Source organism: Cyanistes caeruleus, chromosome 2 (genome assembly GCF_971803275.1).
Source record: "Cyanistes caeruleus chromosome 2, bCyaCae1.hap1.1, whole genome shotgun sequence".
Classification (NCBI taxonomy): Eukaryota; Metazoa; Chordata; class Aves; order Passeriformes; family Paridae; genus Cyanistes; species Cyanistes caeruleus.
The window spans coordinates 60,681,371-60,700,988 of record NC_141702.1 but is presented as its reverse complement, the minus strand read 5'-3'; the positions used below and the strand labels follow the sequence as shown (position 1 = coordinate 60,700,988).

The following is a 19,618-nucleotide window of genomic DNA, read 5'->3' as shown; positions in this document are numbered from 1 at the left end:
AAAGCAGGTAAATACAGTATGAAAGCTATTACAGTTTTTCAGCTTAACTAAGGTTCTCTTCAGCTGTCACAAAAAAATACTTAATAAATTCTCTTTAACCTTTCAGTTGTGCTTTACTTAAACAAGCAAACAAAAAGCACAGAAGAATTCCATTAAATCAAGATTTCCATTTAAAATATCAAAGGACAAATACAAATGACGAACAATGGCTGGGAAACAGCTACAGACTATTAATCATTGAAGATTACTTCACTAAGCTCTGTCTTTGTCTTGACTCTGAAGCCCCTCGCCCTTCGGCCACCCTGAATTCCAGGGCAAGCAGAGGTTAATTCTACTGCTTCCAAATAAAGACCTCCTATGGGAACAAACACACATTTCAAACAAAACCATGAAAAATGATGAAGCAATCCTAATCGTAACCAGCTATTCCTCCAGAGATTTAGTTTTATCATGTACACATTCCAAAATCTTTATAAACTATGTCAACAAGTCATGATTTCCCCCTCTTTCCCCACAAAAACTGTGCAAGGATAACTGTACACGTCCACGAAATAGAGGATGTCATTTTATTGGAGGTCCACAGGTAATTGTATCACATTAGGGAGTGGAAGAATCTTGTGTATGGCACAACACAATACCTCACTTAAACACTTAAACAGAAGGTTAAATGATATGCAACATGATCAAATCAGTAATTCATCATCTTCTAGGCACCACTGATTAACTTAAAATAAAATTTAATAAATTGAAAAAATATAGTCCATTAATTTGTTTGTTGTACTGTCTTTAAACGAAACAGCACTTTGAAAGTCACAAATAAAAAAAGCAGCACTTTCTCTTAATACCAACACCACTGTAACACATACTGTAGCGTGGCATGCAAATCCACATCTGCAGTCTTTTGTTTTATTTTGTATTAACAAATGGAATGGTAATTTTCTATCTCAGATATTGGTAGCATAACATGTAAGTGCAGATCATTCTGGCCACAGGTGTGGTAAGCCGTAACAAGTGTGTATTACAAGAGCATAGAACACAGAGCATGACACTTACATCCAAGAATCTCTCTCTTTTGTACTGTACATGGTGTTTGTTACAGGCTGACTTCCAACTCGCTGTACCCAAGCTTCAGGAAACGTGATTATTGACCTTTCCTGGTTTTATTTAAAAGTAAAATGCAGTCACCATCAAAACACAACCATTAACAACCTGGTCAAAAAAATGCCATAGCTCCATTGAAGAAAATAATGTCCTTTTAGTAGACTCCATTAAGTGATAAAGTTTCCAATACAGGCATGTTACGAAGCCTTACAGTGGTACTGCAGTGTCATTCCTGTTAAGCACAACAGATTTTTATAGACACCAGGAAATGTGGTGTGATGTTCAGAGAAGTTGTTCAAACTGAGCTAAGCTTTACGAGACCACGCACTGAGTCTTCATGCAACGAGTCCTGGCTGGCTAGACTCAGGACGTGCATTGTATGGCTGTGTGTAATAGGACTTCCACTTGCCAGCATCCCAGGGGGTGATGGAGCTTCTTCAGGAGTGAGAAACTGATGGCCTTCGTGCTCCTCTTTTAATGGTATGATGTCTGTCAAACCTGAATCTGATGTAAGATTTGGCATAGAAGATGGTGGTGTTGGTTGCCCTAGAGTCAGAGTTGCACAAGGCCCACTGATAGAAGTCTTTCCTGGTAAAGGGAGCTCTTCACTAGTTATGCTTGGCTCACTCTGTAGGAGGGGGGTGGCAGCAGCCTGCAAAACGAATTTAGTGCTCTGAATGCACTGATCTTGGTCACACTGTAGAATGGAAGAGCGTCAAAATCATGTAAGGCAAACAAAACAGAAAAAAAAAAGGAAGAATATGGATAAAAAAAGGTATGGAAAAGAATGGGATGTGAAGAGAAAAAAAAGAAAGCCATTAGTATCATTCCATGGTTAGCCACCCAAACATCCCATTGCATGCTGCCTAGGAAAAAAAAAAAAAGAAAGGCATGCAGAACTGAGCCAATGCTTTGGATTATTGTTGAAGTAAATTATGATATATATTTACAGTGTTCATTTTAAAGAACACCTGGAAAATTTCCTCTTTTAACTGGTCTTCACATGTAGCAATTAACCTACCACAGACGTTTCCCAGAACAAGAATTCTTTTGACACAGATATCTTACACAGCTAATAATAAAGCTCTATGAGTAAAATGTTTTTGCCTCACAATTTAAAACATTATATATGAATTCTAGAGAATGTCCTACACTATATTCCATACTCCAGAGGATGTGCAGAAACCATGCAGCACTGCAGATGCATCGAGATCAACCTTAATGATTTTTAGGCTGTTTCTTGATTAATCCTGACAATGTGACAAACCAAGGTACAAAACACAAGTTTTCTGGCAAGCACTGTCTCAAAAACAAGCCAAATTCAGCATTATATAAATCCAATTAAGCTCAGTGAGTGTTACCAGTAATTTTTTTTTTGCTCTACACTATTCCTAAGAACTGTTTATACAAAATTACCACTCATTCCTTGAGATGACAAGACAGGTATGTATTTCAGTAATAGCCAGCTAGCTAAGTGAGTAGTATATCTACTGCCAAATTAAATTTCTTTAACATGAATTGGCATGCTTTTCAAGAGTTTCTAATGAAACAATATTTAATTCATAGCCTGATCATTTATAACATTGCAGTTTTTCAAAATCTTGTTAGATTCATTTGCCATAATACTGTTCTGCTGGGTAAGAAAATCACTACAATCAGTGAACACAGCTACAAATGCAAAGAAGCAAGCAAGTGGAATAAAAGATATATCCAGAGAGATAAGACATCCTATTCACTATTATTTCAAGTATTCTGTTAAAGCAATATGTTCTGCTCTATGACTGACTTCTTAGATTTTTATCAAATTACTACATATTACAGATCCATCATCTGTTCAGATATTCCTGACCATAACCATCATTACCAACATTACAGCAATTCCCTAAAATGCCCATTTGAGTTTAATAAACCACTGTGACACACTCTCTGAAAACTTATGGGAAGACTTTTGCCTCCTTTATGGTATGATGAAAACCAGGATTAACAATGCTTCCTCTGTTATTTTCTCCAAATAGGAGAAAATTAGGTTATCCAGTTTCACCACTGAATAGATTAATGACGGATGCACACTTTCAGCAAGCTGCCTACTTGGTCATAATAGACAGGTAGTGTTTAAAACACATCTAAGTGGTTTAGGACTCCCAGACCAATTACTTTTGATAGGCAGAAGCTCAATCCTTACTCAATCCTTACTTCTGCTTTCAGAAAGATAAACCGACTGTCCTGTTACATAAATTGAGTTCATATAAATTCCAAGCAATCTTCCCCCCACAAAATGATGAACAGCTTCAGCCAAACAACTGAAGTGGTTCCCTATCATTTCAGAGGGATTACTCACAGTCTTAAAGCCATAACCTTGCTTAAGTACCTTACTAGGAAGAAAACTGTCAGCATCTTTTAAAGTCAAGCTTTCAATTAGCAATTCAGTGTGAATAACTCATTCTTGATTAATATCCTGTTATTCACGCCTGCTTATTTAAATTAAAACTTCAACCAACCTTACTATCAGACCTTAAAAATATGTTAACTGAATTTTCAAACTTCAAAAAGACCAACAAAACCTATTTTCTCTAAAAGGCAGTAGCCTTTTATAAAGGAATGCTTATAATCACTAGGGTACACTGAAAACAAATAATGTTAGCAGCTGACTTACTGCTTTAGTGAACCTTCAGCTCTGATCTTCAAAAGGCAATCATTACCATGTTCCAGGCAATACAGGTACACAGCTTTGTATTAGCTGAATAACTGAACTCATTGTATAGTTTGAATTAATTTTTTTCTTATAGAACTCTATTGCATTTCAGTCAAACTAATATAGAAAAGATAAAGCAGCCTCATAAAACTCCATTAGTGTTATGAACTTCAGGTGCTATATATCTCTTCATTTTCCATGCACTTATCCCTTCCCTAAAGCCCGTCCTTTCATTTAGATAAATTTCAGGTTTTCTTCTTCTTGTCTGTTCAACAGTGATCAGCACAAAATCCTTAGGAAAATACAGGCTGTAAAGAGCTTTTGAAAGCAGGGTCTAAGCCAGAAAACGTATGTGTGTTCTATGAGGCTCTCAAAAACATCTGATAAAAACACATAATATACAGGTAAACTATTCTTGACTCTAAACAGCCAACACAAAAGTAAAGCAAGGAAATCAGATTTGTTCTAGGGTTGGCTTGGTGTTTTTTCCTCGATTTCATTATTTCACTCTTGACTGAATAAAATTTAGGGCAGGAAGTCTTAGCTGCTACTAATCACATTAATTATCCAACATCAGAATTTCAAATGAAACAAAGAGAGCCCATAATTGTAAGAAAAAGGAAGATAAGCACTGAAATCTAAATAACTAAAAATCTATTCAAAAATTATTCCACCAGCATCTTCCTATTTCAGGTATGCTGACTTTATTCTTCATTTAAAATTTCCACTGTTTCAGAGAAACAGCAGATTCTGAAGGTAAGACAAGTTTAGTAAGTTCTACAAGTAAAAAAGTTGAACTAAATATATGCACAGAATTTTTTAGGTATCTATTTATTTCCACGTAAAAAGGCACAAATTAAAGCAAATTGAACAAAACCTCGAATTCTGTGTTTATTTCACAAATAATAAATACAAACAACTAAAGAAAAATATTTTTCTTTTTTTCTAAAGAAAGTATGTTTTTTCTAAGCTACACAGAAAATACATGATAACGTTGTACACAGAAATCTATTTTTCACATTTCTAAATGTGATTACTTCAAAATAATCAGAATTATTTACTTTAAATATTAAATAAACTCAGTTTAAAATTTCCTAAATTATAGTAACATTCAAGAATTGTTACAGTTCTCAAAAATGGAGAAAAGCAGGTTGAATAGTCTCACAATCTCTGAATAAAGTACAAACAAAAAGGAGTTCAGAGGAGGCTTACAGTAGTATGAAGTTATGGGAAGGATGCTGAAATACCATATTCTGGATAAATAAATGGGTGAAGAGTGGAGGGGTAGAGCTGTGTAACTGTTCCCAGCAGGTATAGGAGTTCACAATCAAAATCAATGTATTGTGGATATTGTGCAACAACTGAGCCACAAACCTCACCAAGCCAATGGCTTCACTATCCAGCAGTACAGTGGATGAGGAGTAGGTCAATGAAGGGAAACACTTCTGAAGCCAAACAGGAACCTGCACTTGGCCCAGAGACTTTTACTTCAGATTGGAGACTGTTTGTTCTTATGGACTGAAAGTCTGAGAAAGCTTAGAGCAATCTGGGTGCATTCCAGGGCTGTATCTTCTTAAATAAATCTAGTTCATGTGCTCTGACACTGCTCTGAGATGTGAATAAAAATGCAGTAAACATGCTCTATCAAAAGAACTACTCCTAAAACATATCTTAACCAAAAACAAAATGCTGAAATTTATTTACTTGCATGTGTCTGTAACCCATTTTAGCCATGAAGTAAAATGCATTAATGATAAACCTCTATCAACCTTGACTGTGGTAATGTTGACTTGGTAAGAGCCCTGAGTTCTGTTTTGGGCATCTGGGAAGTACATCAGTAAATATACAAGGAAACACATTGCAAAACTCGGTCCTTGCCAATTCTGTTATTGTCAGGATAGAAATACTTACTCCTAATAATGAAAATATGAAAAGCAAAGGAAAAAGTACACCAGGATGGTTAGAGTTAATGTTCCCTGAGTCAGCTGGATCTGTTTCCAGATCAGTAACAGAAATACTGAAGCAAACATGTAGGACAGGACTTTCCTGCACTTATCACTGGTAATAAATGTTGTGCATGCACTAGAGTTCCTACAGTTTTCAGTAGTACATATACGTAAGAAAACACTTTAAAGAATTTGCATCTTGAAATTCTTGACTGAAAGGAAATGGAGAACTAGAAACAAGATAATTTGGTACACACAGAGCTACCTATACACTGAGGAAGAGATGCCTAGGAATGCAGGAATATAAGAACATTTCTTAAAAACAAGGAAACAAACCTGTCCTGACACAGTCAAACAGAAGCAAAGTCTATCACTTTATAAGGGATCAGAGAATTCCTAGAGACATAAAAGTGAATATAAACCAAACTAATTCCTCTAAAAAACTTCATGGGGTGAGACAGATTCTGTGTTTCCTCCTAATGGATTACTAAAGAATAAAATACCCTACATCAAATCCCAAGAATCAACTCCAGCTTTTAAGGTAAAATAAAGTATTACAGTGTTCCAGACCCAAGTATTAGTAACTGATGAGTTTATGGGTAAATAAGAACATTTTTCAGAACACAAAGAAAATAAACTTTAAAATGCAAGATAAAGAATAAATTACAGAGAAAAATATTATTTCATAATGGGTGAGATACTGTGCTTCATACAAAAAAAATTCTTGAGAATAAGGAAATTACTTGGGTAATCAAACTAATGATGAGCTCATAAAAATAATCAGCAATAAAATGCCATAGAGAAATACTTTGGAAATTACCAGATCTACATATTATGAGCTCCAAGTGACCATGCTTTTCATGTGGATAAGGATATTAAGAAGTTGGCTAATGAATTTACCAGACTAATTTCAAATTATATTGGAAAATAAATTAAAAACACTGGGAATGCACCAGGAAAATAACTGTATGTGCTTCCAGCTTTCATGGAAGTAAATATGGATTCAGCTTTTGTTAAAACAAGGTAGATATGACACAGAGAACATGAGAAAAACTTCTATAGAGTTCTAAACTTCTAAAACTCTTGTATAAAGATCTAGAAAAAAACAAAAATCACAGGATGGGTCTACCAAGCACTGATTATATCTACGACTCTGACTTTCTGAGATTGTGACAAATTGGGTCACTACCACAAGTAGGGTAGATTCAGTATGAAATATTCATAGTCTCAGAGGCAAAATTACTATGAAAGCTGTTAAATACAAAAGGAGTGCCCCACAAATGGTAACCTGAATAAGAGATAATGTATTGTACTGAAAACCAGTGTCTGGCAACCTTACTTTAACTTAGCCTGATATTTATTTTGAAGTTAACTGCAAAACTAAGGCTATGCTAAAATATTCATTAAAATAAATGAAAACAGAGTATAATACTAAGCAACCCATAGAGATTTAATGAGGGACAAGAGACTTGTTGGGTGAAGCACAAGAATTCTATTTAGAAAGCCACAAGTCACTGACTCATGTAAGGAACTGCTGAGGGAGCTGGAGTTGTTTAGCTGGAAGATGAGGCTCAGAGGAGACCTCATTGTGCTCTACAACTCCCTGAAAGGAGGTTTTAGCCAGGTGAGGGTTGGGCTCTTCTCCCAGGCAACTAGTGACAGGACAAGAGGACAATGTCTTAAGCTGCGCCAAGGGAGGTTTAGGTCGGACATTGGAAGTAGTTCTTCACAGATGGGGTGATTAGGCATTGGAATGGGCTGCCCAGGGAGGCGGTGGAGTCACCATCCCTAGAGGTCTTTAAGAAAAGACTGGATGTGGCACTTAATGCCATGGTCTAGTTGACAAGGTGGTGTTTGGACTCGATTTCAAAGGTCTTTTCCAACCTAGATTCTGCAAAAGATTCAAGGGAAGAAAGGGAAATGAAAGAGGGAAGGAATAAGAAAAGACAAGTGTGAGAGAATATGTTAATTTAAATCTTTATTTTATGTCAATGGTGAGGAGAGATAGTTTAGTGCACTGTGGATGTGGATTAAGCAGGCTAACATCTAGACATGAAGACCTGATGTAAAACATTCTGCAATAAAATCAAGAGTACACCACAAAGGTGTACTCAAATGCACTTCAGACTCCTAGTAATTTATTTTTCGTACTCAAAAACAGTAAGCTTGCTAAAATAGTATAAACATCTCTGACGATGTATAAATAGCCAAACTTCTGCCATTTGAAACGTACTATGGTCTACAGCTATGATCTACACATGCTCCTTTAAGTCAAGGAATTTTACTTTGTCTGTCTTTATCTGAAGCCAAAGTAATACCATCTCTTGTACCAGATATAGCCCCTTCAACAGGGAAGGGAAAATAGTATTAGAGAGACGGGTAAACTAAGCTGCCCTTTAGCAGTTTACAACAAAACTCAAGGGAGAAATTTTAATGCTGATAGCCAGAATCCTTAGAAATCAATTGGTCTTGGATACAGACCAAGAGAAAAGACGCCCTGAGAAAAACGGCATTACAATCTTCAAAAATATTCCTTCAAACCAAACATACTACATTTTTCAAGAGTCTTCTAAGAGGAGGCTTTTCCCAGCTCATGTGGTATGGTATTCTAGGATATAAGAAGAAATCATTGAAGAATTTGTGTAATTAGAGGTATTACACTCTAAAATTGTAACAACTACCTGTTTGACTTAAAATAATACCATAACAGATTTCTCAATTTCTAGAGACAAACTTAGTCAATCTTCTACCAAACCGGCAAAGATTTTCTCATCAATATATAGGAATAATGATAGTGTCTAAATTCTTGCAATTATAAGACAATTTAATGCCATGGACACATTGTGGGTTTATGATCCTCACAAATAAGAAGCCTTGACAGTGTCAGAAAGTTTGGGTAATCCCTGAAAGACCTCAGCCCATTTCGTCTGCTTTATTTTTTTTTTTTAACTCCCTTTTCTCTCTCCAGAATTATAATATTTTGAGTAAAATTTACATAGAGCATTACCTTGTTCTGCTCAACTGCACCTCAGAAGATTCAGACTTAATACCATGTCTCTAATACTTATTCTTATTAAGGAGACTAACAAATCTATTTAATCCTCAAAACATTAAGTAAAACCAGCTTAGGAACTACATTAGGAACTTGTACAAAACTTTTATAAGAGTTTATCAGTGACACTAAAACTAATCTGTCTGGGAAGAGCGTGTCTTTTCTTCTTTTGTTCAAAAGAAAGGCTGAACTATATCAGAAGGCCTCGTGGCTTCCTCTTTTTTGGCAGAGGGAGGGTATCCGTAACTCACGACTTCTTTGACAAAGTATTAGAACCCACATACTGTGAAGATATGTGGACAGCAATTCAGAAACAGGCACATATGCAAGATGGTTGCCTTCAGAAAAAGATCTCTTTCCAGTTATTCTCTTCTTCTTGGCACTGGAAATCCGATCTTCCATTATGATAGCCAATGCTACCAACAAAAAAAACCAAATACTATTGGCACAGTTTCAAAGATGTTTAAAAAACATTTGTTGTAACAATCCCGTTGCCATTTTTTGTTCAGGTTCAGTGTCCTCCTGCTCTTTCTTCAAAATATTTCTCCCCTAGAAACTCCTCTTTGTTCATCTTTGCTTTTTAAAATACATTAGTCTATGCAAAACCGCAGGGTATAAGCAAAGAAGAAAATAGAGTATGAAGAAAGTGCCACACAAAATAACAATTAGCTGGAAAATGATGAACCAGAGTAAGTCCATGATACTTGAATATTCCAGTTCAAAACACAGTAGGTGTCAACAGCAAAAGTCAAAATGCCAGTATATTCAATAAATCAACAGCGTAGAAAAGACTCTTTTTTTAGAATCCACAAGCAATAACTATTACGCTGTGTGAAATGCACATTTAAAAGAGCCTTGGATTTTGTTTTTTTCTTTACTGTTATTAAACAACTGATTCCACCCAGTGTGCCAGCTGTATCCAGTTAGTTATTACTTGATTAGTTCACATGAAAGTGGAGAAGAAAAACATTCACAGGAATCTTGATGAACAACACTATGGGATGATTCCTACCATGTTGCTCTGAGATTGTGTGGCCCCGTACATGGTAATGCCATTTGATGGTCCTGCTAATTGTGGTGTATCTGGCTGTATAAATCCTCTTCTGTCAATTAAGCTGCAGAATAATCACAATAAAGGAAAAGTATTAGAGACATTGCTGGTCAGTAACTATCTCCTCTCAATAAAAAGAAATAAAAAGTTTCTATCATACAACAGACCTTAATACCTCACCAATGGACTCTAATGTCCCCTTTTAGTCAAATTAAGTACTAGACTTCATTTTCTACTCATCAGTAAGGTACTTGTTCTTTGTGATACTGCCTGTCACATGTACTGCTACCTTTTTGATTTTTATCACATACAGTAGACTTAGAAGCTTACCAGCAGATACCACAAAACCAAAGAATTTCAAACCACAGGTGAAAAAACAAATGACAAAACTCACTAGGGCACTTTGACATAGTAACTCTTTTAATGTGTTTTTGGTTTTTTTTTCCAGTTTCTACATCTAAATTGGAACTACTTAATAAAAAAATTTAGGAAGAACAAAGAAAAGTTCATCTTTCTTTCTGACAGACAACTTAACTTGCCAGGTGTTCCATGACAACTACTTAACACTGCTTCTAGTGTTCCACTGTGCTAACCAAAGTGATGCAGTCATAAAATGTCTTATTTCTAAGAAAATGCTTTGTAGAGAAATTACTAAATGTAAGTAAAAAAATCTGTGTAAGATTATACACAAATTACATAGAATGAAATAATCCAACGTAGTTAAAAATTAAAGATGCTTAAAGAAATTATATGATTTGTTGCACCAAAATACTGGTTAAACCTATGCTGAAACCCAAGAATCAAAATTTTAAATTAAGATTTGAAAGTAATTGTTGAGGACATATAAAATACATTCTGAATTTGCTAGTGTAGGTTTAATAATGATAAATGATCTTTAACAGAAGTGAGAAAAGTTTTGATTATTTACAGATCCTTTCTTCATCTGCTTTCCATGGTCAAAGGCACTTGAACATTTTGAATTTTGAGCTGAAATTGCTGGTAAGTCACTTTTCCAGAATTTAAGGAAAAACTTAATATTTAGTGACTTGGGACACAGCTGAGATTAAAAGAAGCAAGCTTATAATTTACATGTTACAGTCAGTAAATTTTTCCCTGTGGTCACAAAATACCTCCCTGCAGAACCTCTATATGTACATGTCAATGTCTAAGTAAGTAATGCTGCTACATGGAATTTAGGAAAAAATGCACAAACTGTGCTAAAACACAGGAGCCAGTACCAGTCTGGTCCAATTGTCTGTTGCTACTTTTATCAGGCTAATAGACTATTCCATATACTGAGAAACATGATATAGTTTTAATAAAGATTTCCACTTGGAGTCAAAAGAATTTGAAGCATGGCATTGAGCTTTTATGTCCCATACTTTTATCAAAAGCAAAATGGTAGAATTAAAAGGTTGGCTTCAGGCAACATCCATACAGGCAGGAAGCAGAGACAGAGCTATTCCCTCTCACCAGGGGTAACCCCATATGTGGAAATCTCTATTCTGTTTTTTCCTCTCCAGGACAAGATATCAGTCTCCCCTGTTGAACTTTGGCTGCTCGTAGAACCACCTCTGACATTCCTGACATCAAAGCCAGAAACCCCACTCCAGTTAAACACCCTGAACCACTGGGACATAAAGTCATTTACTTTCTTTCTTCTTGTTCAGATTCATAACTTCGCAAAGCAAAATACACCAACCAAGGAGTGAGCCATAAAATTATCTACAAGTTTTTCTGCCCCTTTCTACAGTGAAACTGGGCCTCTACTGTGTATGTAGTACATGAATTGCTTAATCACTGAGCACTGGAATAAGAAAAGAATTAAGTTTTTCTGGCTGCCAGTTTTATTTCTCTAGTCTCAGCTCTGTACTACATTTTCTTCAAGCTGAAAAAGTATCTCCAACATCAGATTTCCAAAGGTGAAAATATATTCAGCAAAACATAATCCATTACATGTTCTTTGGAATTGCTTTGGTGTAAGACCACCAAAATGAGTTTAATTTATATATGTTAACTGTATTAAAAAAAAAAAACAAACCCAAAACTATCTCTTTAAATAAAACATTTCAGTGAAAAGACAAAAATTGACAATTATCAAGCTAGCTGCAGATTTAAGGTTCCTCAACTCATGTCACATTTGTTAGATATGTAAAAGTTTCATAAACTTCCAGGCTGTAAAAGTTTCATAAACTTCATGCAATAGCTAACTACTAGAAATCTTTTATTGCTATAAGCTATTAACTGCAGTGATGAAAGTTCAAACAACAAAGCTTATTTTCATTTCAGATACACTTTTACAGGATTTGATCACTAACTCAGTTTGGTTTAACCAGTTTACCAACTTATCTCTTTACCACTGAAGAAAAACTTAAAGCTTCTAACAGACACTAATCCAAAACTTTCATTTTGTTGAGTAAACTCAATCAAAAATAATACTTTTTTCATTAATAATCACATGGCTTCATTTATGCTAACAATACTTTTGATACTCTTACCTTGGAGAGAGGGGCCCACAGAGAGCAGCACAGCAATTAGTAAAGATGTTGCCATAACTGTAGGGATTATAGTTTTCTTTACCTCTTTTATTTGACCATGATCCTTTAATCTGAAGAGATATGAACAACATGCATCACATGTAATACAATACAGAAAATGGCTGTGAGAAATTGAGGTTACAACATGCTACTTGCAGAAGAGACCACAGAAAATCCATAATGACACTTTCCAAACAATTTAAGAGTTTTGGGTTGTTATGAAGGCTGGACCCTATGAGCAAATGCTTTACCTCCATAGATGTAGACAACCCACAATCTCAAGAGATCAATATACTCAAAGCAGGAATTTCAGCATCTAAAGATAATGGTCCAAGTTCAATTTTACAAATATTATAGCATGTTTTACAGAAGAGGCTCAGTTACAAAGTATTATTAAAGCCAGCAATCGAGCACTTATTTTCCATACTCCTGGGTAAGTTTTCAAGCTGCACAATATCACACAACATTATCTTCCCTAACGTTCTCAAATGGTTCTAAAATATTGTGAAGCAAATGCAGGCATTGCTACCTTTTACTGCATATTACATTTTCCCTTAGCTAGTTTGCTTTTCTGCTTGTGAGATACTTGAGAGCCTGCATAAAATGTCTTGCTGTATTCAATTGGGAATTTATGTTTTAAATTAAATTACTAAACAGTTTACTTGATATTCAGATGTGTTCCACAGCTGCAGTTCCCAGCTATCTTTCAACAATCCAGAAGAGACATTTATTTGAGGGAAGTGGGTGGAAGCACACTAAGTCCATCTAGAGAGACAACCTTGGTGCAAACCTAATAACCGAGGAATAACTGAGTATCTCATCTGTCTTATTAACAAGGTAGATTTCTTCCAAGTCAGGCTACTTGCTCTGATATTTGTTGCTGAGGCACAATTCATTTTGACCCTGCTTGGGAAGTGTTTTTCTGGTTCGTTGATATTTACTGTAAAATTTGTAATTTTAACTGTGACCTTAAACAATAACAAAACATACTTGACAATACAGAATATGTTACTTTTCTATCTACCAGATACCTATGAAAAAGGTACAGAAAGAAAATTACAATAAAATAGCTTAAAGCTTGCAGCACTTTCTTAAATCACTTATTAAATTTAAATCACTTATTAAATTTCCAAAAGCTTTCTATAGCTGCCTAGCTAATTTTATTTTCTCCTTTCATACATTACACATTTCTCCTTTTAGTTAGGGAAGGACACATGAAGACTCTACATACAGTTAAACATAATTCAACACCAAAACAAAGGAATCCTAGATGCAAAATAGATGGCTGTAGAAATGAGAAAGTTGACCCTTAAATTAATGATGTACTCCTTGCCAGAGGTTTTGGACCTCAGAATGGCAAAGAAGTTTCAGAGGTAAGATAAAATAAAGGATAAAATTTTTCTTTGGAGAATTCAACACATTTTTCAAGTTTCACAGTAAGCAATTTTTGAGTTAAAGAATATTTACCACTCCCAGTGAAAAGGAGATACTGACAAGTTCTTGTTAATTTCCTACTGTATAAAAATACTTCTTTGTCTCCTCCCTCCTTTATTTTCCTGTTTCAAGATAGAGATCCTATGTATGTAAGCCATAATGGACACACTATGTATATAATATGTCTATCTTCAAACCACAACAAATATAGTCAAGATTTCATCTGATCTTTTGAATCAAGCATGACCATATTACTTTCGTTCTTTCCTACGGAGGTATTCACAAATGATGCATGTCTGACTTGAGAAAAACCTTCTCACTGCTATTTAGAAATACATATGTAGAAATATACTACAAACTTACATCTTCATTTGTTGTTTGATTGGAGCTGATCAAATACGTGTGAAAACCTGAGAGGCCAACAATGGACCATACTGAGAAAAAACACACCACAGCTTCCAGCACAGTAATTGAAAGTCAAGGAAATAAATGCAAATGGGGAAAAAAGTCCAGTAACAAGTAGTTAAAATCACAAAATTCAGGGTAGTCCCCAGGTCCTTTGAGTTCTCTGGAGTACTTCAAAGGGGTCAGCCAAAAATAAACTCTAGGCATCTGCCTGGCCCAGACACACCAAGCACTGTGAGGAGTGTGTGTCCAGCCAGCAGATTTGGTATGAGGTGCAATATATAGGGCTGCACACCCCAGATACACGGATGGGACCTCGTGGGGTGCTCTCATTTGTGACTTACAGGCAACAGTACAGGGACATGTCCAGCAAGAGCACCCTCACCTCCAAGGGAGCAGCAAAGGTGTGCAAGTGTACGGATTGGTGTACTAGGGAAAAGAGTCTGCACTCAGCAGTGCATACTTACTACAGTTTATATAATTGCTTTAACTCTGAAAGAGTCATCATCTCAGAAGCAAGACAAAGTGGCTTCTAAACTTTACAGAATCAAGCATAAAGAGAAACTTTTCAAATTTTTTGTAGAAGTCTTCCTTCTATAGCTTTTATTTATTTATTTACACAAAATAGCCATGAACTCAGAATACATCTGCTTTAAGAATGCTATTTCCTATAATACTTCAATATTTTTGGTTTGTTTTCTTTTAGGGAATACAAACCAACAGAAGAAAAGGCTTGGTTCCCAGAAAAATACATAAAATTCATGACTAGGAACAAAATGATGAGAAAAGAATAGGATAAAAATAATCTGTATATTAACCATATCAACCTTTAGTGAAGTCAGTTTCCAAGACAACGCCAACTCAAAATTTTCCAGAACAAGGACACAGCCTTAGAACGCAGAAAAAATGCTCTTATCACCGAACCTATCAACAGAAGAAAAAAAGGACAGCTCCTCACCATTACACACAGACATAGCCTGGAAACAGTATGGATGGACATAAATACTTGCAATAAAAAATCCTAACATTAGTTAAGTGTAGAGTTTTGTGTTGCAGAACTACTCACCCCTAATGAACTGGGAGATACCTGAAGTATCTGTGACATCTTCCCTAGAACCTATTTCAATCAGAGTGGTTTAAAGCCAGGAAAGAGCCATTTGCATTCTGAGCAGATCTGCTCCAAAAGCAGCAGGATGACCAAAGGGCACTGCTGAGCAGCACGTTCACTATTCTCTGCCTCTCATTTCCTCCTCAGGCTGTGTGAACTCAAACCGACACAAGACAGAAACTCTGACTCTCTGCAACAGCCACATCTAAAGCAAGGAGTACAATCAATAATGGGTAAGGAAACAGACTGCTGGCAGAGGGTTCCAGAATGTGTAAAAGAAGGAAACAGCCCAAAACATCATGCACAATACAAACTGGGCTTTGAAAGAGTAAAAATAGTAAGGAAGGCTGCAGACAAGCACTGTTGGATAGAATCTACACACCAGGAAGAAGATTCACTGGGTCAGAAAAGAACCTTAGAGGAAAAAGAGCTCTCTGGAACCTGAACATATCACTAACAGGATGTTCCTCACTACAATTATACTCAAAAGGGCACTGAAAAGTGAGTTTCTCCCTCCATGCGGTAATTCTTACTGGGGCAAAAAAAAAGAAAAGAAAAAAGGGGCAATTTCTCTCAGTTCAAGACCTCTTTCAGTTCCACACAGGAAGAGATGTTTTTCAGTTCCCCAAAACAATTTTCAGTTTCCAAAAACAAGTTGAGAACAGCAGGGGTTGTTTATGTCAAATAAAACAGAATCCACTAATTCAACCTAAGTCCATTAACTGTAAAACAAACACAAAAAATCAATATATTCTCAAAAAAGTATAACCTTCTGGCATATTATGGTATAGTATCTTACTAGAATCATACAGTATAATTTAGTATTATACTAAATAATTAGTATTCCACACAGACAGGGTTATTAACAAGATTGAAATGGCCATGTTCTCTGTGCCTGAACTGACTGGCTCCAAAGCAGAATTCCCAATATTTTCTGGACAATTTAAGTTTTTACCGTTATTAATTGTAACCAAGCTTTTAAATTATCCAAGATATCACTAATAAGCCAGGCATTTCTGCAAGATGTGCTACTGCGCGTTTTGAAGCAGCACATCTCTGAACACAAATTAAGAATTTTCAGGCCATTTTTCTAGTACAAAAATCCTCAAATACATAAGCAATTACCTTTTGATTTAAAGACAACTGAAAGCTATTCTCAGTTTGAAAATAGTTTGAAAGAATTATCTTTTGTAAGAATTGACTGTAATTGTTTTAATTGGAAGCTACTGTTAGGCTATTTAGAACTGTTTGTTTGTGCTTTTTAAAATTATTGAGCAAAAAAATCTGAACATGGCTTTGATTAAAAAGGGAGTTTACAGCTCAGTGATTCTACCTGAAGACAAGCACACGAAAAATGTATCTAGAATTTGGCACTTGGAAAAAGTACCTGGAAAGAGGTCTCCATGCACAACTATGAATGACAGTTCTTCTTCCTACCTTTGTGTGGAAAAGCAAACTGTATGAGGCACAACGGACAAATGGGGAAGAATTCTTTTTATAGTGTCTTTGTGAGAGGCAAAAACTGTTTATTCAGACAGGAACTGTTCAAAACACATACATAAACAATGGGAAGCTTACTCTCAGTAGACCAGCAGTTTCATCAGTTTCCCATTTTTTCATGATGTTAGCTGCTTTCTGACTGCATTCTCACCGAGCAGAAAATATACAGGAGGTTCCAATGAAGTGATAAAAAGTGCATGGAGCGTTTACAGAATAGAACCACAGAATGGCTTGGGTTGGAAGGGACCTTAAAGGTAATACAGTTCCAACACTTCTGCCGTGAGCAGGGACACCTTCCACTAGACCAGGCTGCTCAGAGCACCATCCAGCCTGGCCGTGAACATTTCCAGAGATGGGGCATCAACCAAATCTCTGGGTAACCTGTTCAGGTGTCTCACCAATCTCATGGCAGAAACTTTATTATGGCAAATTTTTACCCGCTCTCTTTCAGCTTAAAATCTTGTTCTGTCACTACAGACTGTGTTAAGAACTCTTTCTGGTTTTCTTATGAGACTTCTTTATATACTGACAGATCACAATGCGATCTCTCCAGAGTCATGTCTTTTCTGGGTTGAACAACAATAGTAGTCCCTGTGTATACAATTTACACACTGCTATGTAACTTAGCACAAGTTGCTACTTGAAAATGACTTCTCTAAAAACATGAAGAATAGTTTCAGAAATTGATTTCTTCAAGGAAAGTATGTTGTTTCTTTTTCTATCCCTGGAAAGAATCATTTGGATACCTTCAGTCATAAAAGTAAAACAATTCTTGAATATTTTTAGTGAAACCACAGCATGTGTATAGTGCGAAATTAATTTATGAATTCCATCACAAAATATGAAGCATATTTCATGAACATGGAAACTGCAGATCTTTGTCAAGAGTACTGCTCTACAAAACATGACAAATAAAAAACACTCCAGGCTATTCCTAGCTCCAACATGTGGTAAGAAATCCTGTTGTGCAGGAAGTGATGAAATCTTTAACTGATAAAGTCTAAAAGCATACATTCAACAACAGCAAGGAACCAAGCAAAACCACCTCAGATGTTATTTTGCAACAAAATCTACAATATGTTTCAGCAAAAGGATATCTTGCAGGACTGTCCTTCAGAGCATTGAGGAACCCTGTTTGTTGAGAACCTGTAGAAATAGAACCCAAAATTACCAGCCAAGTAAGAAACTGGACTATGGGCTGTTTTCACTATAGCTAAAACAATTAACATTTGAAGATAACCAAATAATCATAGAATAGATTCACTAATATGAATCTGAGAGTATGTTGCTCAGCAGCAACAACATCAAAAAAGCCCTTGAGCACCTTATCAGGTTTAGCATCTGCAGGATATTTTCCCAGTCATACCAAATTGATGCACACATACTTTCCCATGAAAACATTTCTGACTACCCCTGTTCTTTTCAGACCAAATATGGAAACAAAAAAAAATATATAACCTCCTCTTTCATTTTGAAACACTATTTTTCAAAGTAACTTTTTGACTTGGAAAGTTTATTTTATAAACTCAGATTCCTAACTTTCCATCCTTTGTTTTGGAAGCAAAGCTCTCTTGATTATAATTCTGCTCCTACTGCACCTACGCAGAAGATTTTTCTAATAGGTTACTGTTGCCTCTGGGCAAACAAAAGACAATCTAGTAGCTGAAAAGAGCTCAAAAGAAGCATGAGCCCATCAACTAGAAATGCAGAAGCATGCAAAGTAGAAAAGCATTTGGGTTCCATAACCATGAGGTATTAATAACAAAGGGTGATTTGACAATTTGCTGATTGCAACAAGTGAATTTTATGTAGAAACTGACTTAATGTGACATAGCTACAGGCACACAGTTTGAACTTTACTGTATAACATAAATGATTTAAATGCATCAAGCTGAAAGTTTTCCCCACAGCAAAAATTTTCCACTTAGCTTAATTCATCTGAAGATCTGTATGGGGAGAAGAATCTTCTTGACAAGAATAAATATATGTATAATTCTCTAGATCTATCTGGTCAATTTTACTGCTTATTGTTACAAGTGGGAAGTTACTTACCTTGTATTTCTGAGCCTTTTCAGACTCTTATAATTGGTTCTTAGTCTCAAGGTACAAGACTAAAGGAACTTTCCCTGCCTTCTGACTATTTTTAGCATCCTTAATGGCAATGGCAGCAGACAGGTGTGATTTCTATACCCTACTGCTGGGTCCCACTCTTCCAAGCAGTACCCAAAACATCAGAAGGTGAAGTCTTCACTGCAACAAGCAGTTGAAATACTGATGCCTCTAACCAAGACTAGTAACTGTAAAGACAGGTATTACTACTGGAAATGTGCTCAACTTGGGGAGAGGGAAGAAAATGTTTCAAGACAGTACCTTCAGATTTAAAAATTAGTTTTATTATCTTCAATAATGTTACGTGCACATATTCTTAAACCTAGAAAGAACAAATTTCCAACATATGCCTCAGAAGGCCACAGAAAACAAAAAGACTTGTCTTATATCTCATCACAACTTAGGCCCACTGAAATTTATAAAATGCCAGATTGCAAAATGTATTATAAAAATATACAAACTTTAAAAATTTGTCAAAATCAAGAGGCATTAAAATAATTTTGCCAGGACTTACGTATGACTTTGAAATATTTTAGGAAGGTCATAGTCTAAGGTTAAAAACTAATCCCTCCTTAAGCCACACTAACAAAAGGCAATCTATGCCAAGAGCAAAGGTTCAGATTAAGTAACTGAGAATCCAGCTTGACAGTTAGCATCAGCTAAAGAACTGAAGAGCTACAAAA

General features: G+C 35.7%; 1 protein-coding gene across 11 annotated transcripts in view; it reads right to left on the bottom strand.

Annotated features, from left to right (window-relative positions):
* Positions 1–552: 552 nt before the first annotated feature.
* Positions 553–19,618, bottom strand: part of ZDHHC14 (zDHHC palmitoyltransferase 14) — a 94,435-nt gene continuing 75,369 nt past the window's right edge. For 7 of the 11 annotated variants that reach the window (XM_086868444.1, XM_086868437.1, XM_086868459.1 and 4 more), the window contains 5 exons: positions 17,924–17,972; positions 14,177–14,279; positions 12,341–12,450; positions 9,804–9,906; positions 553–1,798 (listed from right to left, as the gene is read on the bottom strand). In XM_086868444.1, coding sequence (XP_086724570.1) covers positions 1,397–1,798; positions 9,804–9,906; positions 12,341–12,450; positions 14,177–14,279; positions 17,924–17,972 — 767 coding nt within the window. In that variant the 3' untranslated portion in view covers positions 553–1,396. The remainder of the gene's footprint in view (positions 1,799–9,803; positions 9,907–12,340; positions 12,451–14,176; positions 14,280–17,923; positions 17,973–19,618) is intronic. The other 4 variants (XM_086868481.1, XM_086868485.1, XM_023923426.2 and 1 more) reach the window with 1 other exon arrangement.